Genomic DNA, 21,325 nt, shown 5'->3' with positions numbered 1-21,325 from the left:
CACACCCCAATGGCCCGCAGCGGGATGGGGGAGGCGGCTCAGGTCGGGGGGGAGCGATTAGTAGTGACACGTCTTTTGGGCACCGGGTGGGACCTCTCTACCATTACAGCTATGAGATGGTGACTCACGCAAGACTGCGCTGGTTATATAAAGAGGGTTAAACCTAATGTGGCAGGGAAGGTGAGGTAAAACGGAGCTCAGAGCAGGGGAAACAACAGCCTCATCCAGGTGCAAGCTTCATGCAGCAAGGCATCTTGGGTCATTTGGCTTGAAAAGTGGCTGAGACGTCTCACAGTGGGATTTAGAGTGTTTCCAATGACACTACTACTACTACATTAGAACGTTACAGATTTACTCATGAGCATAATTAAGTAAAATGTTCTTTTCTGAGCTTTCAACCATGTTATAATTGTGTCCCCTCATTATTAGCTCACTCAAATTTGTTTATTGATTTTCATGCTTGATTCATGCTTGTCCTTCATTTTCATGACCTGCACAACTGGTTTAAGGCCTCAAAAAATGTCAGTTTTCACCTATCCCATATCTCCGCCCACTTCCATGCACTAAGTTATTTCAAAAATTCAGACTCACATTTATAGCAGCAGCGTTCAAAAATACCACATAGAAACTTTTCAATAAGATAAATGCTACAGTTCTGCAGTTTTGAAAAGGAAACCAATCCAACTTTATTGATATTACCTAAAAAAAATACAAACACACTGTAGACTATAAAAGTCAAGGAAAAGCCTGGGAAAAAAGATAAGTTTTAAGACTTAAATACAGTGACTCGGGCTGTCTCAGGTGCAATTCTGGACCTGTTTGGACCTGTCTCCTCTGAGCTTCCTCCTTGTTTTTGGGACCACTACCAAGGAATGATCTACCAACCTGAGTGAGCGCACAGGGGCCTAGGGCTGAATCAAAGCGGACAGATGATGAGGAGCGAGGCATTTAAAAATGAAAGGATTTTAAAACTAGTACAATCAGAGACTGGAAGCCAGTGCAAGGACATTAAAACAGGTGTGATATGATCCCGTTTTTTGTACCCATCAAAAGGCGAGCGTACGCGTCCTGTACAAGTGATAGTCGTGCGAGAGACGTGTGGTTGAGACCAACATAAAGCCCATAGCAATAATCTATGTGTTTGGTGATAAAAGCGTGAATTAAAATTTCAAAGTGAAGCCGTGAAAGAACGGCCGTGAAAGGCTTAATTTTAACGAGATGATAAATTTGAAAAAAAAAAAAAATGTAACCACTGCGCTAATCAACTTTTAACTATCACTATCATCACTATCCAGTCCCACCCCTAGATTGGTTACTACAGGTTTCACATATTGAGGCAGAGCACCAAGGTCACCACTGGCAGTGTTTGCCTCACTGGTCCAAACACCATGACTTCATTTTGTATGTCCTCTACACATGCTCTGAGGTGACATTATATGCTTTTTCTCACTTAAGCAGCATACAGTATACATTTGCAAATCCTCTGCATTAAGAATTGAATGAAATGCTATAATAATGGAAAAAAAGAGAGGGAGGAAATACAGAGAGAAAAGGAGAGGCCCACGAATGTAACCCTGGGGCACACCACACGTACGAGGAGGACTCAGCAGAACCAACGCAGACACAGAACTGTCAATCTGTAAAGTAGGACTTCAGCTATACTGCACAGTCGAGACAAGGGGATCAGCTGTTTAATCTAAGACCAACATGACTCTGTTTCCAGTCAAGCAGAATGTCATTAAAAACCCTGTCTCAGTGCTATGCTTGGATTTAAAGCCAGGCTGGAACACTGAACAAAACTATATGTCAAACATTTTGGAACTGAAAGTAAGCTTTGATATTGGTCTGAAATGTTCAATGTCAGAGGTGTTCAGTCCAGGTTTTTGCCCTGCTGAAAGCTTAAAGCTCCTAAGGTACAATCCCATTTGATAAGATACTGTTTACAATATTGAAGAATGGGAAAAACCTCATTAACAAACAATTTATTTTAAAATTAAGTAAATAGACTCTTTTCTTTTATGAAGGTGTTTTAGATCAATACTGTGGTTTGCATCAAACAAAATGTAAAATGATTATCTATACATAACGCATGTTGTATTTCACACTAAATACCCCCAGAAAAGCCTAATAATGTATTTTAATTGAAAAGTAAAACATTTGTTCCAGCTTTCATTGGCATGATTTCCCGGGGAAACCACAGTCACAGATCTTGCTGATTTACATATAAACTGTGATTATATCAGATTTCCTTCTTGACTGAGCAATGTTCTTTTAAGGGCTTGAGATCAGCACAAAAGGGAACGTGACTTGTGCTTGGATTTTCTTCAGTTTGACTCCTTGGTGACCCCTGGATGACCCCATGGTGACCCTCTGATGTTTGCGTCCGTACGTCAGCGCCTCACAGAGCAGACATGAGGCTAACGAAGTCTACTGCAGGTGGAGAGATACAGGGCCTCCACACGCGCTCAGTGACTACAGTTAATCCAGCCCTCAGGCCTGTTCCGCTGTAATTGGAGGGCTGTGGTTTACCATATATTGGATTTGGTTACAATTGCATACAACATTTTGTTGGAAACCTGCTTATCTTGACACATCTTAAGAGCCCTTTCATTTTTTTCCTCAAGTGACAAATGCTGATTTGACCATATATTGCTTCAGTGAACAGTTGCCACAATTACAGCTCTAATTTCAATTGCAAGATGGTCTTTGATGACTTTAGTTTGTTCAGCAGTGGAAAGGGCCAACGCTCAGCCAACTGACGTAGCCTCTTTCCAACTGTTATAATTACATATTTTTATATTTTAATGTGACTCATATGTAACTTCTCTGGGCAGTACATATCCTGCTTGTCACCATATTCTTTCTTTGTCTGGAATGTTCCACTGTATGGCGTTAAACTTATCCAACTTGCATTTATTCACTTCCATTTTTATTGCTAACCATGAAAAATGCATTCTTACAGTGAGTGCGGCCGCCTCTCCACAGATCTGACCTGTAACTAGACCTGGTAGATAAGTGTAATGCCATACATATTCACTTTCCCTGTTTGACCCTTATGTTTGGTGTGTTTGCTTTATTGGGCTGTATCATTGTCTCCTCATAATGACTTCATGGCTCTGACAGAAGCTGGAGAAGACGCCCCGGGTCCGAGAGCAAAACTCCTCTGCTTTGGCAACGCGGGTCCTCACGGGGCATTGTGAACGAAAGTCAAAGAACAAAAACAAGCCCTGCCCCAGAGTACAGGGGCCATTTGGCTGGTCACTTCTGCTCGCGTGTGAAAACGATAGTGAGACACGATGGTAGCGGCGCAGGGAGGGGAAAGACGCCGAGGCCCAGGAAGTTGGAGACGAGTTCAGAGGTCAATTTAGCCTCCAGGGTCGGGTGATGCTCTGAGGGCGCACAGTGAAGGGTGTGTGCAGTGCATCATGGGAGTCCTTGGCATGTCCTCTTAATCTGGCCTAGGAGAAGACAGTTACTTCCCCTCAGCGCTCTGTGCAGAAAGAGTCGCAAAGGGACGTGGAAGACAAAAGGTCTACTTTGTGTCAATGAGAAATGAAGTACGAGCAACAGGAAAAAGAAACATGCATTTGATTGAGTTAAACTAAAGCAAAAAGTCAGATTGAGAAGTTCATGTTTACTCAGCTAAGGAGGAGGGACAGAGACATAGTTTTTTTAAATATTTATTTTAAATTATAGGCAGGATTTGATTGCTTTTATGACGTTCTTTTTTTCTTCTTCTTTTTCCCATGAACTTGTTTTACTTAAAAACTCCTGGTCTTCATCGTTCAGTGGTGATACACTTTCACTCAATCAGACCATTTCAACACAGAGTTATAACATGTAAACTATAGAAAGAAAAGTAAAACAATCCTGTAAAATATATAACCATTGCTACAGCATTACAGAGCCAGTGACGGAAGCCTACAGTTCATTACAGAAATACTATTTAAAGAAATATTGCACTCTAGTTAATGTACAGTTATAGCTAAAGCTGAACTCAAGTACTGCAGCCAAATTTGTACTCAAGTAAAAGTATAAAGTACTGTTACCAACTTAGTTATTTTAATTCTAACACATTTTAATAGTATTCTAGATAAATCATTTATACAAGACCTGAGTAATTCAACAGTTCAGAGATAAATTAACTTGTTAAGTACCATTATCTGCATTTTCTCTGCTCAGCTCTGGACAATCAGAGCACACTCATGATTTTAAGTGTAAATAAGTACAATTAGCTAGAAGTGTACGTTCAAAATCTACTCAAGTACAAACTATTACCCCAAAAATCGACTCAATTACAATCATGTGAGTAATTGTAATTAGGTACTAACTTTAAACCTTAAGTATTTTTATCCTAATAATACAATAAAGTGGACATGGCTTGGTCGTGTGGAACAGAGGAGCAAACCTCTCTTTATCCACTCTGAGTAAGATTGACAGTGATTCTCCCTGCGCTGCTGAAACCTCTGGCCCTCAAAGTGTGTGTAATGAGACAGGTCCCACGACAAGCTCTAATCAACTCAGATTTATGGCTCCTGAAGCAAAGAGGGCAACACAGAGGATACAAGCAGCGCTGCAAACTGTGGCCCTTTGACCTGTGCAGTGACACTTCAGTAATAAGCAAAGATCACATGAAATATTTACTTTGATTCGGAAAATGAAAGTCCTGTTATGTGAGGAGCTTATTGTACCTTGTTTCCACCAGTTCAAGTATGTTTTCAGTTCTGTTGTATTAGCAGAGGACAATAATAAATAACACCTCCTATAATTAACATTATTCATATGATATTATGTCACAAAATGTGTTGGAACATGTCTTTAAATATATCAGATGAAGTAAAATGATCAGACAAATGTGAAACTGATCACAAAAGTGCAAAAATGTCACCATATATCCTTTTTACTCTGAACAATATGCTCAATATTCACATTTATTGCATTCTCTTCAAGACAACTTTCACAATATCATCTCATTTCTAGCTTGTGTGCATTGTCAAAATATAGGGAAAGAAACTGCCTAATATTGTGAGTTTTGTGATTCGTTCTGTAAATGAACATTGTTATAACAGCTGTAAATAAGAGTCACTATTGTTATTATTATATAGTATAAGAGGTTTTTTATAAGAGTGTTTTTTTTTACGTTATTCTTCACGTCCGTACCTACTTTGTGTTGCAACACTGGAATTTCCCCATTGCGGGACAAATAAAGGCTTATCTTATCTTCACGGGGCACATTTTAGGCACATCATGAAGTGACTGACACTGAAATATTAACTGCTAAACTTAAATGCATTTCAGAACAGGATTACCAGGTTTCCTACATAATAACACAAACTTCCTAACTGCAATATATGATTCTAAAGACTATTTTGAAGCCTTTTCCTGGTGGGTTTCCAGCTCGGCGCGGTACAGCTGAGGCTTTACCTTCAGTGCATGCGTGTCAGCTCGTATGACGGCTAAAGTGACACACAGCCAGGGCGACAGCAGCTTTCTCCAGCCATCACTGGTGCTGCTGGTCTTTCCCTGACAACCACCACCTCCAGCTACGCCCACATGTTTAGCCGCGGCACCGGACAAGACACCACCTTCCGTTCTCATCCAGGTCGGTTTATTAATGTCATTAGTGCATCCACAGATGAAACAGTGAGCAACGAAATAAATATGACCACGGCTTATTATAGAAATGCACAATACATACACGGACTTATAGCACTTTGTAAGTTCAATGATGACAATAAACATGATTGTTAAGACATCTGTGGCAAAATTGGGAGAGAAAATGAACGCGTTGTCATGTACAAAGGTGATAGTGGTTGATTTTATGGCAAGGCGCATCACACACCGCAATATATAGAATTATTGTTAGCTTTGTCCTTGTCATACATGAGATTTGGTACAATTATATTCTTGCATGCACAGGGTTTTGTGTTACAGAGAATGTACTGTTGATACAAATCTGAAGAAAAGGGCTGGTTTTACACACCGTTATCCTTGGCTTCTTTGTCACGTAATGCCCCGAATTGCGATCACAATAAACATCTATCCCTCTAACGCTATTACAACATGTTCAAATACACATAATTTACTTCCATACACCGATACGCACACTTCATTTTCCATCAATTTGGCTTGCATAGAGTCCATCAGGGTGACACTTTCAACGGGCTCGATTAAATGTTCGTGATGCCATTTTAATATGTGATGTATTGATAATAGAAAGATGAAAGATGTCGCTTTAAATCAGCCTACAGAGAGTTTATAAAATGTTCGTCCGATGTCCTTTTGGCTGTGAGATGCTACATGGAGTGTAAAATAAAATAAAAATCTACAAAAACACGATGTAAATACATAAATTATTGCACAGACAGTAAGACAATCCCTGCAATCGAAGATGTAAAACCAGACATAAAGGCGGCAGCTTCTTCAAAATGCTGTTTTACGTGGCTGCGTCGGGCCAGTCCATTTTGGAGAAAAAGGGGTGGGACTTGATATCGTCGGCTCCTCCTGCTCCGGCGCCGAGTCTCTCGATTGGGTTGTACTGAAGTAACTGTAAAAGTAGAAACGTTACACTAAATAACTCATCGATCAGGCAAAATGAAATAACAGATACTCTCGATCATTGATCCACATCCAGGGATAACGTTATATCCAAATAAGAATGAAACTATAAGTGGATTTATTTAATTACACAGCAACATCAGCTGTGAAATAAAGTCCAGTTCTAGTTTCATTCTTTTTGGATTTGGAAGCTACTGAGTAAATAAGTTGTAAGGCCTAGAAAACCAGTTCGGGGCAGCTTTAATGATGTGTTTTGAACTATTTGAATGCTTCACCGTTGGGGTCAAGGGGTCAATCGTAATTTCAGTTTAATCTAGGCCAAAATAGTAAAAATATGCATTTTTATCGGACTTTTCATGTGAAAATAGTTTTGTAAAGCTTTCAAAGAATGGAAATTAAGGCTATCACTGCTATTTTGTCATAGTGCAATTTAATCATGAATAATTGTGTCTGAGCAGTGAGTGTTGTAAATACTGTAGGTCCCTTTTGACGCTTTGTTTCCTTCGTTCATTTTATCTAGAAATGCTACTTCAGCTTTTAAAATTCACCGTTAAAAGGCAGAATAATAATAAATGATGCTTAAATAAACCCAATTTAGAATGAATGCTCTAAACTATCTATTAAATATATCAGCAGTTATATCGACACCTCCGACCTCCTTTTACATCGACATGTATCCAAAATCCCTATCGGTCGGGCCCTGATCTGGTCATTTTATACCTTATTCTCGGTCTTTACCTGTTCGAGCAGAGATCTGGCTTCCTCTGACACACACTCGGGAATATTGAGCACTGTGTGTCGTCCGATGCCGGCGGGATGGCACCTCAGCAGAGACTGGAGGGAACAGAAGCCCATGAATGAAAACAAAACCAACCAACACTGTGGGAGCCCAGTCAAAACGACACAAACGGGAGGGTCCGAGCACCTGAAACAACACTGATGCCACCGACTATAACACAAACGTCATCTGATTGCTTTCTCAACATGCAGCTCAGAAACCCCCCCCACCACCCGACAGAATAAAGCGGAAAATGGATCGTCTAATTATTTTGTTCCTTGTTTTTACAGAGCAAGTTTACTGGTCAGGTCAAACTGCCTTTTCATGCACACGGCTCCATTTAAAATCACAGAAATGAGCTTTAAGACCCATAAGTGCAATTTTGTCCACAGCCTGTAGCTCTATTGTTGAAGTAATTGACAATAATGAGCGTAATTGCAGCATGTATACGTGTATCCAGCGCATCCTTCAGCTGCTCTGGAGTTGTGCGCCTCTGCTGAATGAAAAGTGTTTGTTTTTTAGTCAGTTTGCCCCCTCTGAGTGTCTGCTACGTGCTGCAGGACTTCTGGCTGGCGTCCGAGCTTTAGTCAAGACTGCTCCAGGCAAGATCTTATCCTGCAAGGATCAAGAGCGCAGTGAGAGCCGCTGTGAGTGTTTCGCTGCCAGGACATAATCATCAAAGGAGACATCTGTGTCGCGCAGGTTTTATTCCAGGTAACTGGGTGTGTTTGATTGAATGTAAAAACACTAACCTCACGCCCCCTGCTCTTGTCTGGGCCATTGATGGGAACTACTGATGCCTGATATGTGCTTATGCCCACTGGCAATCAGCTACACAGTATTCAGATGTGAAAGACAATGAGAAAGAGCCAGGTGCGCGCTTTTGTGTGACCTCCAAGACAACGGTAAGGTATAATTATTGAAGTGAAGCATCTGCACATCCAACTGTCGAACTCAGACAAAAGTTGCGGCAGTTCCTCCGCAGTCCGAAGACAGTCCCTAATTGTGGACGAGTGGAGGCGCCTGGAGAGCTGCTCCGGTGGTCACCGCTGTCCACGCCTTTCCTGAGGTTGGCGTGCGCGGAGAGCTCAGAGCAGCTCCAAGAGCCAGCACGGGGACCCGCGAGGGCCGACCTCCTGGCCCAGCAGATGGAGCTCAGGCTGGGGGAGAAAGTCACACCAACACCCCTGGCACTCCCCGAGATCCAGAGTAAGAAACAGCAGCCAAGACGAACCTTACAGACACACACGTAGAAGCGACTGCACGTGCAAACGAATACACAATCGCACACGACCTGGCAGCAGAGTGGATGGTACATACAGACCTGAGCAACAAAGAACAAGCCATATTTTTCAAACTTTCTACTCACCATGCCTGTTAGAAGTTCAAACAGAATGGCACCCAGACTCCACCAATCACACGCCGGCGTCTCCTCGGCGATGCCTCCGACCTCTAACAAAGCACACACACATTTGTCTCAAAACATAACACAAAAACAGCTTTTACTTTAATTCATATATATATCGTGTGTATTATTGAGTCATTTTCACCGTGCATCAACATTAAAGGTGGGTGATATTGACAAAATATCTCCTGATAATAAATAGTCAGACAATATTAACTTATTCATTATAGAAGTTGAGGTTTGATTATCAGACAAACCATCAGTTAAATGTAATAATAATCACAAAAGTAAAAAAAAAATATTAATGAATAATAATCCATTTATACACTTATTTGAGTTTAAAACATCACTTTTTCATATTTTTTCATCAGCTCTTTTTGTAGCATTTCTTACTATAAACTATAATCTTCAAAATATGATGTACACTTTGATATACTGCCCATATATAGATAAAGAGTAAAGTCAACATGCTGCCACTCTCTGTCGCTGACACAAACCCAAGCGTGTCTCATAAAAGGTGATTTACATAATAAAAACTGTTCCATTGAGGAAACCGTCTGCGCCACAAATTCACACCATCTGCATGACCCGACCTCAAACGCACAAGGATCCCTCCAAGAAACAGCAACAACATGTGAATCACTGATATCCAGCTGTCCATTTCCAGAGACGCCACATTGTCCATGTATTTATTTATCATTTCAACATAAATGAGCAATAATACCTTACTGCCTTATGGAGAGGCAAAAACATCTGCCTCTGAGAACTGATTTGCATATCAGCTTGGTAAAGATGTTTCAACAGATGTCTGTCTTAATGCAACAATTACTTTTCTTTTCAGGTTTGGGACTGGCACAAAAAATACACAGGTGCCTCTTTCATGGTTCAATACAAAGTCCATGGCTAACAATACAATACATAATGATACTCTGCAATACATAACTAGTTTTTAAAGAACCAAATTCATTTTAACAACAGTATTTCTTTGTTAAACCACGACCAACTGCACACAACTTAATATAAAATTCATCAATTTTAATCATCAAAATATTTAATATGTCAAATTAATTGCGTATCTTTTTTTCTAATTGTAGCGCCAAAAAATGGTGATATATCGATACAGTATCAATATTGTGGGCTGCTGCATCACCAAATATTGTGTCACAATGTAGTGATATTTGGATATTTTAGCACTCGGCTAAAAGGAGCGTCATCCTTTGTCACTTTTATACAATATATCCAATTCAAAGCCGTTTCCAAAGTGCTGCACAGAGTGAAAGAAAAATTAAAATGATTCTATAAAATATAAACACTTAAAACATCAGGGTAAAAGGAGACTTAACCACTCCACTGTTGGGACATTAAACACATTTAGTTCTGAATTATGTGGCCACACACAAAACATTACTAAAAATAAATGCTATTCTCGCTCCTATTTTGTCAATACTTGAATCATTTGAAACAACGATTTAATAACGTACTTCAATTCTGACCCGAACAATTGTAACAACATTTCCCTTCAGAATGGAGCGTCTTTAAACGTGCTTTATGTTTATTACTGTTTCAAATGAACAGGATGAGGCTCAGCAGAGGTCCTCTTCTTGTTCCGTCTAAAGGGCCGTGGAGCGGTCACCCGGACGTGCCCCGGGTCACAGCCGCACGTGGCCCCAGTTCAGGCTCCTCAGCTGGGCTCGCACTAGAGACACACTCCCTTGCCTTATTTTGGCTCCTGGGAACACCACGGGCCTCTGCGGCTCTCTTTCAGCCAAGGTTAGTGCGCGGCAACGCTGGGGCCGAGCGCGAGCACACGCCCAACTGAGCAACCGGTCTTCAGGGCTCCCCAGCACCCGTGTTTTGACAGCCAAGGAGAGCAGATCGTCATTGAACGGACTAGTGATACCTGCGTTGGTTATGGGCTGCAGGGGAGGATGCCGGACACACACAGAAGCGCACACGTCTCAGAGCAAGGTCGATGTCATCACAATGGATTAATGTCTGAGGAGCTGCGGGGAGAGTGCGGCGGCGAGAGCTGGCTTCACTTACCACTCTGTCAGAGCAATGCGCCGGGCACGGGGGCAGAACGCAAGAGGAGGGCGACAAGGAATTAACCAAGTCCACGGGCCACGGGTCACTCAAACCACACTGTTACACCAGTCTTTAATCTGCCACGGCTGCTCTACCGGGGAAACTCACACTGGTAAAACAATGAATTGTTGTTATGCCATCTTCTTCTTTTACCTCGAAAAAACTGACTTCCCTTTCCACCTGTGAATCTTAATAACACTCCTCTGGGCACGATAAGGAACTTTCTCTCTTCTCCTCTTAGAGACACTTCCCTAAAAACTGAAGCCGCAGGTATTGTTCTCAGAGGAAGTAAACTGCACTGGTAGGAAGATGAAAAACACGTTGTTCTCTTGTGTTCATTTGTCTTACAAGTGTGGGACGTTTGTAGAAATGAACCGTGTGAAAATGGAAATTGTTATATTATACAAAATACAAGCTATACAAAAATAAATAAATAAAATCTCAATTAAACATTATGCTTGATAAATACATCCAGATATTGTTATGACTACACAACCAAATACTAAAAACTTTAACTTTTAAAACAGGCCACAGCTTTCTTTTAGTAAGAAACCCCATCTAAACATACAAAACAACATTTGAAACGTTCACATTTATCTTCTTTTCATTTACTTGTTTTGTTCGTAGGTCAGAATCAGTATCAGTATTTGAAAAACACTGAAAAAATATCAAATGTTTATCTAAATGAAACTGGGAGAAGGAAAATAAGCTCAGATCAGGGTAAATAACACATTTTCCGGACACTCCTGTTTTGGTGATTAAAAACATTTGTCTTCTGCACACACACACGCATACACACACAGACACACATATGCACACGCACGCACACACACGCTCACACACACAAACACACATATGCACTCACACGCACACGCACACGCACGCACATACGGTCAGTGCAGACCCCCTGCTGTCTTTCTGGCAAACAGTCATAAATCTGTCATCAGGAATGAAGCCATCACTGGAGCTGACCCTGTCTGTATAAACAGCCACACATAACAAGGGCAGCACAGACGTTAAAGTGCATGTGCGTTCAATGACTGCAGCTCTTATACCGAACACACAACATATACAACACATACATACAACACTGAAGCGATGAGCACAAAGTCTTTGGGCTCTTCACTACAAACAAATTATACCAAAAATGAAGCATGAATTTAAAATGTTGATCTAAGAAGAGCAGAGTTAGACTTGTGTTAATCAGAGGCGTTACACACCCCCTACTGGGTAATCAGTGTATTGCATTAGAAAGCCACAGGGGATTAGCAATCATTTAACTAACAAGACCTCTCACATCTGGACTGAGAAAAGCAAACACTACGCTCTTAGCCAGGCAATGTGATCAAACACGCCAATGTTCACTGGAGTCAGTCAATTCAGTGTCAATTGGCTTTAACTTCTGCAAAATGAGATGCAAGTGAATAATAACGTCCCAAAACTGTTGATTTGATCTTCTGTAAAATATACAAGTCTGTTTAGCTGTCTAGTTTAATATTAAATCAATCTTACTTTTAAAGCAATCAACAACAAGTAAAGGGATGAAATATTATCGAAGACTCCTAGGTCATCTACCTGCTTCTACTTCCATTAGGAGGCTTTTTAACACGCTGTGGCTCCGGGGATCAAACGCACACTTAGAATATTAGATACAGCGTTTGTTGCTTTCAGATTTATTACATCAATGGCAATATATATTCGAGACAAGGAGGATTTGAGTTTGAAGCGACCTTTTTCCGCTCAGTGGAGATGGTTTACGCCATAAGGGCCAGCGCAGGTCCAGGCACACTTTAGATTGAACCTGTCATGATATAATAAATGTCACCAAAGAAAGGCATATGACCAGATTAGATTGACCAGACTCTGTTTATCCGCACACACAAACAGAAGACTTAGGAGGGGTCAGAGGGCTGAAGTCCAGCAGCAGTTGGTTTAAGATTTACACAACATGCAGCACGCTCACTCAGGGCAACACAAAGGGTTGCAATAACACCAGCACAATGTTGCACAACAGCCCCCTCTACAGGACAACACATGACTAACACAAGAAGAACACTATTCATGTGCTTGAAGTTTGTCTTACTCCAGGTTTGCTTGTTGCTTAAAAAATGAAGACCATAACGTTGTGCCAGAGTGTGCAAATGAATAAAGTAAAGTACACAAAAACATCATTGTGATATTTGAGGCCACTTGAGACCTGCTTAAAACTGTACTGTGGGCCTTGTTTGATGTAAACTGTGAGTATGTATGGCTCACCTGGGGCACAGTACATGTTGGCCACAGCCTCTTTGTCACACGACTCTTCCACATCAGTCCAGCTGCAGAAGTACGTCAGCTGAATATGACCTGAGGAGGTTCAAACAAAGTGCAATGAAACGTATGTATTTCGCCTGATGGAAAGTCCACAGTCGAACGTCACTTTGAGTTGATCACTTCTCAAGAGCTCTTTCTTGCTCAGATCCTCTCAGGCCAGTCCCTACATTACTTCTCTAGCACACAGCCCTGACGATTACTCCTGTTTAGCTGCTCCCCGTTAACGCTATCATTAGAACTAATGGTGTCATTAGGTAACTGTGGCCATTAGCCTAGGCTAGCCAGACAGATGCACCACACTACATCGGTGATGGGCCCTTTAGAACAATAATTACCAGCAGGCAGAGGAAAACAGCCACTCAGCTAATTAGACGCTTGTTGATAACGAGGCAAAGTGAGATGTTTGTAGGAGCACAAAGGAAGACGTCGAGAGGGATTCTATGACCTTCGCTAAAACAACACTTTCCCTTTGAAGAGAGTTCATATTTGTGTAAATACTGTAGATTAAATGAGAGACTGACAAAAGTTCAATGCACTTTACTGAATGCATGTCCTGCTTTTAGACACAGCTATTAAGAGTTATTAGTTTTGTACAAACTGTAGGAAAGAGAAAGGGTTAGAATAAAATAATAGAATACAAGCTAAATTTACTTCTCAGAAAAATCTTACCTTGATGGTCGAGCAGAATGTTATTGGGGTTCAGGTCTCTGCAAAGGATGCCCTCCTGGTGCAGAGAGTCGAGGGCTGAGACCAGCTCTGAGGCCCAGCGCCTCACAAACTCCTCTGGGATCCGAGCTTTAGATGCTGCCACAGACAGCTTCTCGAGCTCAGCAAACAGTCGGGACACATGCTCATCAAACTCACGGACTCCAATCTCCTGAGCAAACAGAGAGCAGCGTGGGCCCAGCTCGCTCTTTGTGGCCTCAGACACATCGGGGTCAGTCCTGAGGTTCACAGAGCTCACACTGGCACACGGATCAGGACTGTCCTGGTTCAATGAAGAAGACTCAAGTGTTTCTCTGAGAGAGTCATTTTGACCTGTGGCGTCTATTTTTTCAGAGGCCTCTTCTCCATACGCCAAGTTGAAGTTGTCCCATAAAGACATGAAGGGGGAGGAGGACGTACCACTGGTGTCTCCAGTGGCAGAAGCTGTGCAGAATGACAAAACCTCCTCCTCATCCTCAGCCTGGCTGTGCCGCAGTAAAACATCAGGCTGAATGGATGATTGAGGAGAAACTGAGGCCTCTAGACCCAGAAAAACCCCAGAGGAGTCGCTTTCCTCCTGAGAACAGTCCACAGCTCCAGTCGGTACAGGCAGGTTCACCAGCAGGTCCGGGGGCTGGCCTTCCTCCTGCACTATGGCTTCTTTAAAAGAGATGACTGGGATGGACTCATGGGAGTCTTTGTCACTTTCTCCCAGGCCCCAGAACTCAAAGCGAGGCTGCACTTCCTGAGCCAGCTCTGGAAGGTCCTCTGTGGCCTCAGACCCGAGGTCCGAGAACAGAGCCGGCTGTTTATGAGACATCTCCACACAGGGCACCTCGCTGCCACTGTCTTTACTGTCAATGCGGGAAAACTCCATGGGCGTGTGCTTGGACTGGTCTAAGGACAGAGGCACGGCAGGAGAAGGCAGAGGGCTGAACACGTCGCTGTGGTCCTGCCCCTCAGCGTCCTGCGTCAGGCCACTTCTGTCGGACGACTCTGTGAAGAAGCCCAGTTCCTGAGAGCTGATGGGTGAAGACAGGCTGTCGTTACTGAGCAGCGAGCGGCTGCGTGACGAGGTGGTCGCGTTGGGCACCTCCAGTGATAAGATCTCCTGCTCGCTTCTCTCCTCCTCCTCCACCAGGGCATCCACTTCTATCTTCTCCTGCTCATACTCGATACAGAGAGCTAAATAACTATTGGTGACCTCATCCTCGCCCGCACCCTTGGAGCACTCGTCTTCAGAAGTAGCTGCAGAATCAGACTGGGCTCCCGTTAGCTCCTCGATTCGCAGTGGAGGGGCACTTTTAAGAGTGCATGTAAAGATAGTCTCTCCCTCTTTAGGCAGTCCTGCTATAGTCCCAGAGTCTGAGCTGGCCTCCCCTGCCTGCGCTGAAGCATGCTGGGGAGAGTGCACGGCTGTTATGTGGCTTTTCTGGATGAAAGGAATGTCAAAACTTTCCTCTGGGCTGGAGGTGCGCAGGTATCTTCCAACGTGAGACCACAGCTTACCACCTGCACAGAAAACATGGATACAACTGGGATTACAAAGGTCAAATAGTTAAATACAAATACAAAACGATCAAACTCTAAATTGAACACACAAAATTAGGCCTGCAGTGAACATTTTAGAAGTCGACTAAACTATTTTTACCCAAATAAAAGGTTGAAATATGTTGACTGAAGGCTATTCATGTCTAAAGTGTATTATTGATGTAAACTAATGCCACAGTCTTTGTTACAAAGTCTTTTTGTGTGTTTTTTAGACTCTGTATGGTCTTTATAACAATTGCAATGATCAAAAAATTATTACAATTATTTTAATAGTCGACTAGTCACAATAAATCCACTAAATTGATGCAGTCCTACGCAAAATACAATGTAAAAGTGTAATTCTTTTTTAAGTTTGGTTCAAAGTGAAGTGAGTTATTATAGTTATTATCCAATAAATAATGTTACTAGGTTAGGCTACAAGATGAACTTATCAGTAACAAAAGATACATTTAATCTTGACTTTCTCTGCAAGGGCACGCTGCAAGTATCTGCCCACAGCTGTAGTATGAGCAATTGGAAGCTAGCATCTGTTGTCTGTGATGAGAATGGATAGTGAGCTCACTGTGATGATAATGATTTAACTTGATGGGTTTCAAAGTAAAACTATTCCTACGTTTTGTCCAATGTTACTCAGGTCACTGGCTTCCTCTGTCCTTGATAAACTGTTAAAAGCAAAAACACCAGGACATGGGACCAGGCCAGCTTTCGGATCAAAGGCAATCACGGACCGCTCTTTACTAAAACAATCAGGTATATTGTAATGGCTATATTGAGTACTGTCCACTGATATTACACATTGTGGCTATGGGCCCACCAGATTGAATAGGTTACAGTGCATTAAAGTACTAACTCACTGATCTACACATAAGAGGCTCACAGGATCTAAGTGGGATATATGGAGGCCCTGGTGGTGGCGCTGCTAATGAAGCCAAGCACCACCTGCTATTCCAAATAATGACCTGTGACTTGCAGCGATTGCTATCACACATCTGCGAAGAGCAAGGGCAAAATGTCTGCAACAATACAACAGAAAAACTAAAGTGGGACTAATTCAGACTATCAAATACTGTGTCTGTTTTAAGTCCTGGTTCATACACAACATCCTTTTATATGGTACGGCGTGATTTCTAGAGTGGGTTTTACCTTCAGCATATTGCAGTAAAAGAAAAACAGTGTCTTCACAAACGATAAACGTTTTGAGCTGCACCATGTACGGTACAGAGTGAGGCATGATGATCCGTTTAGACTTCCCACAGTCGCTGCTTCTTCGGAGTCCCTATAGGTGAGTAGACAGACAGAACAATTAAAATACAGAGAGGACACAAAAGGACAAAAAGGTAAAGTAAAGATACCCCAAATATAAAGGGCATACAGTGTAAAGAGGGAGGGCTGCAGGTTGTGTTAAGAATAAGCAGAAGGCAGCAGGGCAAAGGAGAAAGCTCACATTAACCAAGTGCCAGCTTTGCCCCATGGCGTCCCAAAGTCACTGGATTCATCAGACCACACACAGCGCGTGACTTTAAATCTACCAGCGCCACGCGTAAAGTTCACATTGTATGTGCGCATATGTAGTGCATGTATGTGTGCATATGGCTGTGTAGTGATCTGTGCTGCGCAGTGCGCTGGCATCTGGCACACGTCTCACACCTGAGAGCAGAGGAGCTGACAGGGAGAGGCCCATTAGAATCAATTACAGCGGTCACGCAGAGGGGCGCCAGTACGCACTCTCGTACAGTACACACACATGCACTAGACTTACTTTCAAAATAAACGTCTCCTGTGTTCGCTTGTCCATGACCAAAAGAACCTGTAACAGAGGAGTGCCGTTAATTGCCAAGTATGAGCACACGCGGATGATATAGTGTTGATGTCCCTCAATATAGTGTTTTTCAGACACTGGGTCAAGACCCATACAGGGGCCACTGCAAGATAAATGTGGAGCTTGAAACGATGGCAGTGGCAAGAAAAATCCCACTGTGCCAGGCACAAGGTGGCAGCCACCAATATAATATATCCTAAAATGGTTATATAATGTTAAAACACTGTAATAATCAAAAGCAGTAAATAGTTGACATTTGAGTATTTTCCCTTCCTCACTAACATCTCTATCTCCCTTGTTCCCACTGGGAGAGCAGAAGCATATGTAGGCGAGCTGTGGTGTGTCGCTGTGAGGTGCGCGCTCTCATTGTGACCCCGACTGGGACCAAACAGGTGCAGGCTAAATGGATATGAATGGAGCTGTGAGTAAACAGAGCGGCAGTGCTAGCCAGGCGCTAATATAATTAAGACACAAACATCAGGGAAGGGGAGGACAGGGGCACAGGAGGGTAAGGACTTCTCTCCATCTGTCCCCTCTGTCCCCATTAAAAGTGCAAAGGCACGATGCAATGCACAGAAAAGAACAAGATTTAATTTTAGTTGTGCTTTTATGAAGTGATTTGACACTGACTTGACGTTAACAACATCACAATAACACATGAGGTGTTGCATCAACATTTTCCTTGGGGTGCGTGTGTGCATAGGATGAGCATCATTGACTCAATGTTGTGTGGCTCTTTCTGAGCTGCCTGCCAAGTCATTTCATGGCTGAGTGGTGAAGTTGCTTTGTTGGCAGCTGGTTGAGGAGACCAGCAACCTAAACTGACCTTGTGGTCACCATGACTTACTCTAAACACATTCATCATTTATAATGGGATCCACAAAATCTAGGTTTATAGTTTGAATTAAAGCTATGGCCAAAAAAAAAAGACACAGAAAAAAAGACCTGCTTCATATGTGCACAGACTGACCTTATCAATAATCCCCAACACTCTGTAGACTCTCAGCTCTTCAGACGGAGGATATGGGATTTCTCTACTTGTGGATGTGCAGCACTGAGCTGCCATGGCCTAAAACAGTTATCAAGACAAGTTGGTATTTTTGTGTTTGGTTACTGACTTAAGAGGAACAAACCTGCACTGCTCCACTTACCACTGTTTGGGTTGAACCTTGACCCATGTTGCTTTTCAGATGCTGGCAGGAAATTTGTTCAGCTTGCATCAGATACTCTGCAGTCTTCTTCTTTACTGCCTCACGCCGTGTGGCACTTGGTTCACCTGTGGGAATAAAGTCTGTGATCAACGTGAATATATAAGAGTTACAACTATGGACCACGGCTTTACGTCTATAGTTTGCTGCCGTTTTCTGACATAAATTTCGAGCTGACGAGCTACAACTGACCTTGGACTCCTTGCAGAAGCAGGTCCACTCCACTTCTATAGAAAGAGAAAGCAGCTTGATAGTCCTGCTCTTTCTCCCTCTGCACAGCCAGAGAGATGAGCTCTGTGGCTTTGTCCAGATAATCAGACTTCACGTCTTTAGAGTTTCCGTTTGTTCCTTTCACACTTCCTGGAAAGAGCTGTGCTTTGAGTGCCCAGGTGACCTCTAGGTTTGGGGCAGAAGAAGCTGGCACAGGGGCAGGAGATGAGCTTCGGCGGGCATGCAAGGAGGGCAAGCGAGGACTACAACTGCTGCTAATGTTAGTGGCTCCCCTTTGTGGTAGATTTGGGGAAGTGCGACCTGAGGCCATGCCATCATCAATCTCAGCCAGAGAATCAGTGTCTACAGCGAGGGAGGTCAGATCACTGTCACTCGATGGGCCTAAAGAACAGTATTAAACAATGAAATACAACCACATTGTATTTGATCGGACCTGTCTTGTCCGTTTTGTTTAAAAATGTACCTCCATAATCCGATGTAAGAGTCAAATCCTCTGCACCACTAATGTCTCTTTGCACTATAAAACAGAATTTGGTATAATTGTAAAACCATTATTATATAACATAAACATGTATGAAATGAGCTACCATCAGAGCTGCAGTCTGACAAAGTATCTGCTAGAAGGTCAGATAGAGGTTCTGCAGGTCCTATTAGCTCTGAGCCATCGTGGACCTCTCCTCCCTGTGGAGACAAAGTGTGTCAGCAATGTAGGTCTTTCAAACAATGTGTTATTGTGTTTACAGACCTTGAAGAACTCTTGAATGTGCTGACTGCTGTAGAGAGCAGGAATATTAGCAGAAAATTGAAGCAAATCCTCTGAGCATTGTCTTCGTTCCTCGATCACTGTATCATCAAAACGACCTACAAAAAAGTGATTAATATGTAATGTACCTGCTTAGACTGCAGTATAGTCAAAAAGAACCAAAAGAATCAAACAGTTACCAAACACTTTTGCTTTGGCGAATGGAGGAAACAGCTCTGATTGACTACAAACGTTCTTGTGCAGCTGCCACAGGTTTTGATGAAGTTTGCGAAAATCATTATATCGTTTCCAAACTGTTATCTGTAAAAAATAAATAAACAAATAAATATGAAGAATATTGACACAAAAGGAACACATTACAATCTTTACTGTCAAGTTATTGGTGCAGTTTCAACAAGAGCTCTACATATAACAGCTTTCTTCACTGAAGTCTTAAATGCCGGACTTACTTGAAAGCAGCTCTTCCTTAATCCATGTAAAATGGGAACAAGTTAATTACTGTATACTCTAGTTACTTTATATCTAACCACAAGAGTGAGGAAACAGCAATGGCTCACCACTCCCAAACTGCAGCTAAGCTCTGGAGGTATGTACCATCTCAACAACAGTAATTGATGTCATGCTTTAAAAATTAGCGCTGGTTTCGAGATAGACTGCATTCCCTACAGTAAATCTACGTGTTTTTAATGGTGTCATCGTAAATACGGTTTAAAATAAAAATTGTATGCATGCTCATTATTATTATTATTATAGTTATTATTATTATTTGCTATTATATCCATTGTTGTATGTTGCACCTTAATTCTGTTGACTGACAATGGTAATATGAAAGCCAGTGGTTTATTCAGTTTTTCAGCTCTAAGAGCATTCTTTAAAACAGCATCCCATGTCGTCCCATGTCGTCCCATGTCGTCCCATGTCGTCCCATGTTGTCCCATGTTGTCCCATGTTATCCCATGTTGTCCATGTGTGATAATGTCTTACCTCTTGGACATCCTCTGGATTCTTTCTTGAGATGATCTGTATAGACAAAAATACAGTATAAAACTACTGTGCCTCTGACCTCTGCCCTGTGGAGCATGAGTGGAGCCACTCTCTGTGACAAAGCACAGCAGGCGTGAGGAGGAGACATCACCAACACAAGCAGACACAAGCTTTACAGACACTGAGCTCATTTCCTGTTCTGTGAGTGGTCAAATGTGGTTTAGCCACATTAGGTTTCTGTTTCATCACAACCATGGTACATCCATGGGTTTCAGAATGATGAAAATATTGCACCGTGTCATAAACATGAACAATTCAAAACTAAATATTAGCTTTGTCTATAAAATGGGCAAACGTCTTTACATTATCACATATAAACATGAGCTGAAACCCACGAACTATAATTGATTATTGAGACTGTCTACGATGAAAAGAAGAAAGAGACAATTTTACTAAAGGTATTTCACATTAAATAAATGATTTCACAAGTTGAGAGCAAACAAAAGGCTGTTTGACTTCATATGGGAAAATGTTTACGCACAATGATGACACAATAGTAATCATGGCGTATGTCTTCAGCCCAAATGTTTTATTCCACTGTAATAACTTGGTCTTTACCCACAAAACGACTGCCACCAGGAAAACAAAATCATGATACATACATTTCTTATCTTTGCATCACCATTAGCTAAACATTCGGCTAACGCTAACAACAAAACCTCAAAGCATTAGCATTGCCTTCTTATTAAAGTCATATTGGTCGACACTTACCCGTGCAGTCACTTTGTACACCGTGTAGCCTTTCGTGTGCTTTTTGGGATCCGTGACAGTATAAAAACGAGCCAATTCTCCTTTGTCCCGCTGAGATATCATTCTGATAATGACAACATTTCCAAAGCTAGCTGTGCACTTTCATTCACAGCAG

The 21,325-nt window shown here is 42.1% G+C and overlaps 1 protein-coding gene across 1 annotated transcript; it reads right to left on the bottom strand.

The window, feature by feature from the left end:
- Window positions 1–6,213: 6,213 nt before the first annotated feature.
- On the bottom strand, window positions 6,214–21,325 carry rps6kc1 (ribosomal protein S6 kinase polypeptide 1). Its single transcript, XM_072442265.1, has 16 exons — window positions 21,172–21,325; window positions 20,401–20,436; window positions 19,596–19,716; window positions 19,399–19,514; window positions 19,241–19,334; window positions 19,117–19,170; window positions 18,615–19,034; window positions 18,366–18,490; window positions 18,185–18,283; window positions 17,155–17,202; window positions 16,539–16,671; window positions 13,809–15,356; window positions 13,083–13,172; window positions 8,706–8,788; window positions 7,297–7,392; window positions 6,214–6,547 (listed from the first exon to the last, which is right to left on the bottom strand). The coding sequence occupies exons 1-16, from the start codon at window positions 21,271–21,273 to the stop codon at window positions 6,437–6,439; spliced, it is 3,276 nt and encodes a 1,091-aa protein (XP_072298366.1). The 5' UTR covers window positions 21,274–21,325; the 3' UTR covers window positions 6,214–6,436.

This window comes from Eucyclogobius newberryi, unplaced genomic scaffold, assembly GCF_026437365.1.
Source record: "Eucyclogobius newberryi isolate DKJ021-1_F unplaced genomic scaffold, fEucNew1.0.hap1 SCAF_1, whole genome shotgun sequence".
NCBI classification, from domain to species: domain Eukaryota; kingdom Metazoa; phylum Chordata; class Actinopteri; order Gobiiformes; family Gobiidae; genus Eucyclogobius; species Eucyclogobius newberryi.
The sequence above is the reverse complement of the archived record's forward strand: the minus strand, read 5'-3'. Positions and strand labels throughout refer to the sequence as shown.

Bases quoted from the DNA above. Each gene is read 5' to 3' on its own strand.
- rps6kc1 (XM_072442265.1), bottom strand. From the start codon at position 21,273: ATGATATCTCAGCGGGACAAAGGAGAATTGGCTCGTTTTTATACTGTC. The intron at 20,437-21,171 runs GTAAGTGTCGAC...TTGTCTATACAG, and splicing joins TGTACAAAGTGACTGCACGG to ATCATCTCAAGAAAGAATCC. The intron at 19,035-19,116 runs GTACATTTTTAA...ACTGTTCTTTAG, and splicing joins TCTTACATCGGATTATGGAG to GCCCATCGAGTGACAGTGAT.